The following is a 10,322-nucleotide window of genomic DNA, read 5'->3' on the forward strand; positions in this document are numbered from 1 at the left end:
CAAGACTGAGTTGCTTTTTAAAAGAAGAAAAAAAGCACAGACTTTCTTTTACAAATGAGAATTGAATTCATAAGAAATAAAACACCCTGTTCAGTTTAATACACTCTGAGGTTTGTTACTACAGCTAGAATGAAGGAGCTTTTAGTGACTAATGTCAACGTAACTGACTTTACTGAATCAGTTTGTGACTTTTTATGCTTCTACTCCTACTGCTGTCCCTGCTAGTATATCAGTGAATATAGAAATCTAACATGCTTTGCGTGACTTTGGGTTAGGGTCATTTTTACCATCACTTCACACAAAAATCTTAGATTTATTTGTCTGGATTAAAGCTGAATTATTATGGGGGATGCAGACTAAACTATCAGCTGTTTATCTTAAGGAGCAGACAGTTTTCCACCTCTGAGTGTTGACGTCATTACCGTGCAAAACCTTATTCAGTGCAATCTAACATGTCAGGACTGTAAAAAGTTCTGTATTTATGAAGCTTATCATACACTGTAAAAAATGTTCCTAATTTTACATTGAAAATGACGGTAAAAATCTGCAAAACTCTACAACAGTTTTAAGCAGTTTAGATAACACTGACTCACCATAAATACGTTAATGAGGACAAAAGTGTGTTTTTTAGGTTTTTTTACTCAACATTTCCCGACTCCTGCACAGGTTTAATGGAAAAATGTCGGGACATGCATTACAACACTGTAAGTTTTGCATGTAATTCTCAAAAAGAATCCATTTTTTCACAGTAAAATGTACATATTTTTGCACTGATAGTGGAAACATGCTTCATATTTATAACACGTAACACGGCAATTTCTGCATTTATTAAATATAAAAAATACAGTTTGTTACTGGTCGAATCAATGTACTTTTGAGTTAATAATGGATAGCTTTAACCGCAATTTTTACAAAAAAAATGCACGTTAAATGTTAAACACACTAACTGTTGTGCTGATGATGGAAAAAAATGCTTTATTATTTTTAATAAGTTACCCAAATTTTATTTTAGATGGTATTTTCATGTAAATTTTCTAATTTTAAAGGTTAAAACTTTTTTATAGTAAAATATGAAATGAAGCACATTTTTTAAGCCTAAAATCAACAATATCAACCCATTTCTTTCTCGTAAATGTAGAAGCTGTTTTACTGTAATTTTGCGGTAGCATTCTGGCAATCGAAGCTGCTGAAATATAACGTAAAAACATTTTTTTATTTATGGTGCATTGTCTGAGGGATGCTGAGCCAACGTCAGGTCACACTGAATGTCAGGGCTGCTGAATGTAATTGCAACATATTTAAAGGTTTGTTCTTTGATGTTGTTCTTTGATCATCTTCATTTGTCAGCATTGAATTGCATGATGTGCATCAGAGGTGCCAAACATGCGGCCCGCGGGCCAAAACCGGTCCTCCAGAGGGTCCAATCCGTCCCTTAACTGCAGATTAGAAATTTGTAAAACTGTAAATTTAAAACCATTTCTGGACCATGACAAGTTGTTTTGATCATAAACTAGATTGCTCATTGTTCTTTTGTCATTGTGTGTCTTATTTTTGTAATATTTTGACTTGTTTGTGTTGTTTTTGGGTCTTTCTTTGACTGGTTTTTATCACTTGTGTCACGTTTTTGTTGTTTTGTTTCACGATTTTGTCATTTTTTGTCTCATTTGTATATTTTTTCTTTTTGTCAAATTTTTTGTCATTTTTGCTTTGTTTTGTGCCATTTATCTCATTTTTTGTCATTTTGTTTCTGGGTTTTGTTGTTTGTGTGTCATTTTTGTGATATTTTGTCTTGTTTTTGCTGTTTCTTCAGTCTTTTTGTGTGAGTTTTATCATTTGTGTCACATTTTTGTCATTTTGTTTCTTATATTTGTCGTTTTTCTGTTTCCTTTTTGTCTCGCTTGTGTTTTTTGTCTCATTTTTGTCATTTTGTATTTTGCTTTCTTCATTTTCTGTATTGTTTTTGTTTTTTGTTTCATGGTTTTGTCATTTTTTGTCACTTTGTAACTTTTTTGTCTAATTTTTTGTTACTTTTTTGTTTCGTTTCATTTGTCTCATTTTTTGTTTCTCACTTTTGATGTTAGTGTGTCATTTTTGGAATATTTCGTCTTGTTTTTGTTGGGTTTTTTTTGCCTTTTGTTAAAGTAAAATGTTATATTATACAGTTCCAGATAGCTGTGACTAAATGTTGTGTTCCTTTGTAGACACTCTGTGATCTGGAAGTTGTAATGTGGAAATGATAAACTGAGGCTGAATGCTGGTGAATTTTATTTTCTTAAAAAATGTCAGGTTGTTCATAATGTTTTGTAGAAAGATAATTCCTTAAATGTGAACATGTTCAAGATGTACTTTTTTGCACTAAAACATAGGAAAGGGTTATTTATAGGTTATTATGTTCTGATTTTACTGGTCTGATCCACTGGAGATCATCCTGTACTTTATCAGTCGGTATCTCCGTGTCTGTGCACGGCCATTTATTGTTTTGCAAATAAACACTATTGGTGCCATTATTCTGAAATTGGTTAAACTGCATTACATTTATTCACTGACAGTCAACAGGAAGTCATCAGCAGTAAAACTCCCTCTCAGTCCCCTTTGAAATCACCCAGTTCGAGCCAAAATGGTGGTTTTACGGAGCGTCTGCCCTCTGTCCAATTTACATGTGAATCTGCAGGATAATTAACGGCGTTCTCCTGATGCAGCTCACAGGGCGACACTTTCAACAGCTGATACAGACACATTTCTAATCCTGCTTCTATTTTCTCTTCCCCCTTGTTTTCCTAGCAGCCCGACCCAGACACGGCCAGCAGGGCTTGTGGTAATGATGATGGGGGGAACTGGATACCTTGTGGGCAGAAACCAGAGCAGGTCACAGTACACCGTGATAAAATTCCCGAATCCACACGCCAACTTTCCCTCTGCCGCCTCCTCCTCCTCCTTCTCCACTTTTCCACTCCCCTGCTCCCTCTCTCCTCCTCTGCCTCTCCCTCTCCTCTGCTTTCATTTCCCTCTACTTTCCTTGATATCTGATCCGGTGGAGATACTCGGGTTTCAGTTTTTACAGCTTAGCCGGCCCAGCGCTGTATACATTCCTTTCTCTCCTGTTTCTTAGCCCACTCTCCAGCCTCTCCTGTCCCCTCCATGCCCACTCTTCCTTCTCCTTGATTACTCACCGGGGCTTATTTTACCGTGGCGCACATTAAGCAGCCAGATGAAGGAAACACTGTCAGACTGTTTGGTTTTTCAGAAGAGTATGATCCCTCACAAGGGCACATTGTGTCTCTCTTTTTTTCCTCTGGTTTTAGTCTGAAATATTGAAGATGAGAGAATGTACGGAGGAGAAGGGAACAAACTGGGTCTCTTTTTGCTCTGAACAGAAAGTTTTCTGCAGAAAATCAATACATTAAACTTCACTTACAGGATGTAGTGTTCAGGGGGAGGAAACCATCATGCAAGCCCGGCATAATGTTAATGAACTGCAGCTCTGCAGGGAGCAGTGCTGAGGACAGCTTTACATTCGGATTTGTCTCTGAGTGTAAATCTTTCATAACCACGCAATAAACTCACGTTATGTCATGTGAGCAACATTCATAATTACTCCACTAGAATCTGCTTTTTAATTAAGGCATCAAGGTGCAGGCTATACGTGTGGAAAGTGCACGTTATGTGACTGGATGAGCGTATAAATGAACAGCTTGTGTGGATGTGTGCGTGATGCAGGGGGGATAAAATCCAAGGTTGTGTAATGAGCGAAAATCAGACTTGTTTAATCTTTCCAAAGTGTTTCAACACCTTAATCCAAGTGTGTCAAACATGTGGCGCGCGGGCCAAAACCGGTCCTCCAGAAGGTCCGATCCGACCCTCAAAGTGTAAAAATTACAGAGAAGACATTTACTGCAGATTGTATATTTATAAAACTATAAAAAAAATTCTAGACCATGACAAGTTGTTTTGATCATAAAGTGAAGTTCTTTTGTCAGTTTGTGTCTCATTTTTGAAATATTTTGTCTTGTTTCTGTCTTTTTTGTCTGATTTTTGTGGTTTGCCTCATGTTTTTGTCATTTTGTGTTCCTTTCAGTCTTGCATATGTTTTTTTTGTCTCATCTTTGTCATTTCGTATTTTGCTTTATTCATTGTTGTATCATTTTTGTCATTTTGTTTCACGCTTTTTTCATTTTTTTGTCTCGCTTGTGTCATTTGTGTAATTTTTGTCTCGTTTGTCCTTTTTTATGTTGTTTTATAACTTTTTGTTTAATTTTTTTGCTGCTTTTTGTTTTGTTTCCTGTCATTTGTCAAATTTTTTTTTGTCATTTTGTGATCTGGAAGTTGTAATGTGGAAATGATAAACTGAGGCTGAATGTTGATGAAACTGAACACATTTTTCTCAACAAATTTCATAGTTCATAATGTTTTGTAAAAAGATAGCTCCTTAAATGTGAATATTTTCAAAATGTACTTTATTGCACTAAAGCAAAGGAACCATTTGTCATTGTGGTTATTTACCGGTTATTATTCTGTGATTTTACTGGTCCAGTTAACTGGAGATCAAACTGGGCTGAATGTGGAACCTGGACTAAGATGATTTTAACTCCCCTGGTGCAGGCTAAACGTGTGGAAAGTGCACATTATGTGACTGGAACAGTGTCTAAGTGAACAGCTTGTGTGGATGTGTGCGTGATGCAGTGGGAGATGAAATCCAAGGTTGTGTAATGAGCTACAATCGAACTTGTTTAACCTTTCCAAAGTGTTTTGACACCTTAACCACACATGCTACTCAATTTAGTAACTTCTCCGGCATTGACAGAGATATCGGAGTTGTCATGGGAGAGTGTTGCTTTTCCCAGCGCACCGTCGGCTCTACATCTGCATCGATTTGTATTTTTAAAAAATCCACAAGCTCCTGATATTATTATGCGTTTTCAAATTCAAAAATTATAGATCTCCAGTTATAAATGAAGCTGCTTCAATCAGATGACATGTTTAGCTGGCGTGCCACTCCTAAAAAACACATTTTAACACGTCAATGAATATCTAACAACAAAACATAGACCTGCAGATAAAACATCATTCATGTAAGTCTGTGTGAGAAATTATCAGGGGTGTGATTTTTTTTTTCTTTTTTAGATCTCATTTCCAGATCTGCTCTGTGATAATAACACAAGTGACAAAACCTGGACTCAAATCTGCCAACAGCTCCCTGTGTTGCTCATCCATTTTAAATGCTCCACCGAGGCTATGCTGAGCAAAACACAAAAAATTTTTTAAAAAGGGCATTTCTCCATGGAGGAACCTGCCTTTTCCTGACACCACCGCTGCACCCCCACACCTCCCATCACCCTGCATCTCTCCCTGCTGTCATCAGGACCAGACAGGCAGAGGACGGCTCAACTTCATCCCTTCAACATGAACAATGACAAATATTTCTGAATTCATCCCAAATTCTCTTCATGAATGAACTCATCTCTATCTCTGCATTTTAGCCAACAAACAAGGACAACTCTATGAACCACACTGAAGGCATCTTTTCAAGCAACACAAGAGGTTGCACTGACTAGAAGGCGTGATAAAATGTGCAGGATTGTTGCAGCTCCTTATGCTCTGAGGTGATAATAAATGCAGCTCACCAACAAAGCGTCTACAGTCACCAACAAAACGCACAGCATTTCTTTCATTTTTACAGTAGGAGAAGAGGAGCAGTGGGACATGAACGCGGCTGATATTTGGGAAGGCTCTCCATACAAAAAGGCTTTATTCCGGGGTTGTTTCAGGACTCGCTCGTTAGCCAGCACCCTGCGTTCCCTCTGACAGCCTAAAAACCACCGTTTCCGCAGCTATTCTCGGTGTGATCACCTGCACGTCCATCCCAGAGCAGGGAAAACACTCAGTGCCTCTCTGTCTCCGGCCAAATGTGTACAAACAATGAAGAGACGTAGACAAAGCGGACGCGCAGCCTGCCTCTCTCTCACACACACACAAATGCCAGGAACACTTTCTTGCTCCACAATAAACCGCACGGAGCGCAGGAGCTCAGATATCACAATGTGCACTGAGAAAACACACACACACACACACGCACACACACGGCGATAGAAACAACGTGAGGCTGGATGGGGATGGAACAGGCCGAACGCGGCAGACAATGTGCTCTTGTCGAGTGCGTAAAGCTCACAGACGCACATCTGGATCACACGCCTCTGGGCAGCTGGTCAAAACACACACACACACACGCCGGAAAACACACATCCCCGCTCACCCACGCAGACCCACAAAAAGCATCACGCACAGACGAGTGTCCCCCCATTGATTTGTACTAATTGTGCTGCGCCGTGCTCTTCTAGTATTAATAGTAATAGTAGAAGCTCTGTTGACGCCTTCACTGACGCACCGGATTTTCCATTAACTCTGGGCAAGCCACGAAAGGCAGGGCACTCAAACGGCGAGATTATGACATAAAGCGACAGGAACGCACGCAGTATTCCTCCACGGGCTCCAAACTTACTCGTGGAGGCAGTGAATGGGTGCCGCTGCATCCATTGTGTGCGGCTGAACTGGCAGGGCGCTGCTGAGGCTGCTGGCACGGCGCGGAGGGCACAATGCAACTTGGCTTCTCCCAAACACCATAAATCAAAGTTGGACCATCATGCAGCCAACTGCACTTAGAGTGTATCGTATATTTTCTCTGAGGACGCCCGGCTAGTGCTTCAACACACACGCACGCTCCTCACAGCCACTCCACGCGTAATCACATGCAGCTGGGCACAGACCCCGCTATTTCTTATTACCTTCATCTCTTCATTTATTTCCCTTTTCACCGGGTGAGCTGGTTTCCGGCTTCTTTTATTTTCCGGAGGTCTGCCCTCTTTTTCCATCTCTGCCATGTTTTCTCTGTGATACTTCTGTCAATATTTGCGGTGAGGAGGGGAGAGGAGGGGGTGAGAGAGGCAGCTGTTTACAGTCGCCAGACGGCGGAGGTCTCGCAGCTCTTCAGCGGCCCGTGTGACGCTGGTGATGCCGCCGAGGGCTCGCGGTGCCCGGCTAAGTCAGCCATCTTCTGCGCGTATCCTCCACGGTCCGTGCGCCAGTGGTGAGCCGCCTCTGTGAGTCAAAGGAGAGGTTGAGTGAGGGGAAAAAACGAGACAGGGGGAGGGGCGTCCGCTGAAACATTATATGACGCGTTGATGATCAGAGGTAGGCTATTTCTTCTCGCTTTCCCGTGGAGTGCAATCAGTGCAGTCACATCCACTTAGCGCTGCCGCCTCACGGTGACGGTCTGCAGGCGGCTAACAGGTGGAGCAGCCAGCCTCTACCGGGAGTCTGCTGCTGGTCACACACCATCCAGTCCCGCAATTAGTGACTCTGGACTCTGGAGCTTCTGTCATTTAACACCACTCACTCAGGAAGTTCCTCAGAGTTTGGTTGCATGCAGGAGGACGTTTGGCTGTCAGATGTAGGTTTGCAGGAGTAGGATGGAGAGTGTTGCTCAGAGACACTTCAGCAGAGAAAAGTCTAAGACAGGGGTGTGAAAGTCATTTTAGTTCAGGTTCCAGTTCAGCCCAATCTGATCTCAAGTGGATCAGTAAAATAACAGCATAATAACCTAAAAAAAGAACGATGGCTCCAATTGTTTCCTTTGTTTAAGTGCAAAAAAAGTACATTTTGAAAATATCACATTTATGGAATGATCTTTTTACAAAACATTATGAACAAACTGAAATTCATTAAGAAAAGTAAATTCAATTTCAACAACATTCAGCCTCAGTTTATCATTTCCACATCACAACTTCCAGACCACAGCGTGTCGACAAAAGAACACAACATTTAGTTACAGCTATCTGTAACTGAAAAGTACAGTATTTCACTTTTAAAAAGACAAAAAACAACAAAATCAAGACAAAATATTACAAAAATTAGACACAAAATGACAAAAGTGAGAAATAAAATGATACAAACAACACGAAACAAAGCAAAAAAGAGTAAAAAAATAAGACTAAAAAGTTACAAAGCAACAAAAAAATGGACAAACGAGACAAAAATGACAGAAGCATGAAACAAAACAACAAAAACGATACACAAAATGATGAATAATGCCAAACACAAAATGACAAAAATAAGACTAAAACCACAAGCAAGACAAAAAAGAAACACGAAACGACAAAAACAAGAAGCAAAACAAGAAAAACATGAGACAAATGACAAAGGTCAGACAAAAAAAGACAAAAAGCAACATAAACAAGACAAAACATTACAAAAATAACACACAAAATGACAAAAGTGAGAAAAAATGTCAGAAAACAAGACAAACGGCATGAAACAAAGCAAAAAAGAGACCAAATATTAGACAAAAAAGTAACAAAGCATCAAAAAATGGACAAACAACACAAACAAGACAAAAAATGGCAGAAGCATGAAACAAAACTACAAAAACGATGCACAAAATGATGAATGAAGCTAAACACTAAATGACAAAAATGAGTCTAATACCACAAGTGAGACAAAAAGGAAACACAAAATGACAAAAATGAGAAGCAAAACAAGAAAAACATGAGACAAACAACAAAAGTCAGACAAAAAAATACAAATAACAACAAAATAATACAAAATATGAGACCCAAAATGACAAAAGCGAGAAATAAAATGACAAAAAATGTGACAAATGACATGAAACAAACAAAAAAAGAGACCAAAAATTTGACAAAAAAAGTTAAAAAGCAACAAAAAAAATGGACAAATGACAACAAATTACACAAATGGCACAAACGAGAAAAAAATGTCAAAAAATAAGTCAAAAATAAGACAAAAAACACAAGCGGGACAAAATGGAAACACAAAACCATAAAAACGAGAAGCAAAACAACAAAAACATGAGACAAACGACAAAAATCAGACAGAAAACAACAAAAACAAGACAAAATAGTACAAAATGAGACACAAAATGACAAAAGAACAATGAACAATCTAGTATTTCACTTCATGATCCAAACAAAATTTAAAGTTATAGTTTGATAAATTTACAGTTAATGTCTTCTCTGTAATTTTTACACTTTCAGGGCTGGATTGGACCCTCTGGAGGACTGGTTTTGGCCCGCGGGCCGCATGTTTGACACCACTGGTTTAAGGAGTCTGGAGCAGGTACACAATGATGGAAAATTTCTCTACAGAGGAAAAACAAATGTGAGCAATCACAGTAAAAGTGCGGTAAAACTGCTGCTCTGCTGACTGAACAATCAAGCTGAAAAGAAAGTTTGCATTTGGCCTTCAGAGTTTTGCTTTGTCCTCTCAGGTTTTTTCTTCAGGCAGCAACGTGCACATAAGCCCGTCAAGTGTCTCAGTTTACTGTACATGCACAGGGTTTCAGGCCTCCATATCAATATTTATTCTTATCAAACGTATCTGCAGAGATTCCACTGGTCAGTTGTGGTATAATCAGACACTAAGAGGCGAGGAAGGTTCAGGAGATGATGCTGCAGATGTCCCTGGAGGCTTTTAGGGAATCTGCTCAGATACAACTGTGAGCAACAATCCAACAGTTTAAATAGAAATCAATTCTACAGCTGACTTATACAGTGATTTTTTCCCCACTCCACTGATCAATAATGCTTATTGGAGTTGTACTATTACCATCCATTATTTGAACAGTAAAATATGTGTTCTAATAAATCATAGCAGGTGATATTGATGGATGGAATGATTGTCACTATTTTCCCAGGAGGAAGTGCATGTAGCTGTGCAATTTACACATAAACACATTCACACATATTGTTCATTCATGATCTCCACACGCCTGTACATATATGACACATGCACACTGCTCACATAAAGCTCATTAAAATGTTGCAACTACATGTTGTGAAGATGTTGTGTGTCACAGCGTGTTGCCTAACAGCGGATTTCCTCATGTCACATGAAACGCTGAGTAGTATCGTTGCGTTCACATAAAAACAGATCTAGAGCGCTTTAATAAATGATTTTTGCTCTGGGCATGAATTTACCCGTTTCAACTGTGAGCCTCATGCAGCCCTCTGAATTACAATGAGCAGAGCTGCTGAGAGCCGGGTGAGGCCGCTCATGGAATAGTGACACCCATTTGAGCCGGAAAATCAGCAGGAACAGGAGCTGTGAACCGTGATGCGAGGTCAGGGGGAGATGACTTGTGTATTACAGCGCTGCTCCTGCCATGCCTTACAAACCAGGAGCACACCTGCATCACGAGATCCCCACTTTAATCTGCTCCTCCAGCTACACTTATTTGGTTTATAGTGTAATTTAAAGGTAACGCTTCATTCTGGTGATAAACAGAGCAGTAATGCAAGCAGGAGCTACTTAAC

General features: G+C 39.6%; 1 protein-coding gene across 4 annotated transcripts in view; it reads right to left on the reverse strand.

The window, feature by feature from the left end:
- The window catches only part of sobpa (sine oculis binding protein homolog (Drosophila) a), a 60,502-nt gene extending 53,152 nt beyond the window's left edge, over positions 1-7,350 (reverse strand). For 2 of the 4 annotated variants that reach the window (XM_022192972.2, XM_022192971.2), the window contains exon 1: positions 6,780-7,350. In XM_022192972.2, the coding sequence (XP_022048664.1) occupies positions 6,780-6,875 (96 nt within the window). In that variant the 5' untranslated portion in view covers positions 6,876-7,350. The remainder of the gene's footprint in view (positions 1-6,779) is intronic. The other 2 variants (XM_051947885.1, XM_022192973.2) reach the window with 2 other exon arrangements.
- Positions 7,351-10,322: the final 2,972 nt, after the last annotated feature.

The sequence above is a fragment of the Acanthochromis polyacanthus genome, chromosome 1 (assembly GCF_021347895.1).
Source record: "Acanthochromis polyacanthus isolate Apoly-LR-REF ecotype Palm Island chromosome 1, KAUST_Apoly_ChrSc, whole genome shotgun sequence".
NCBI lineage: Eukaryota > Metazoa > Chordata > Actinopteri > Pomacentridae > Acanthochromis > Acanthochromis polyacanthus.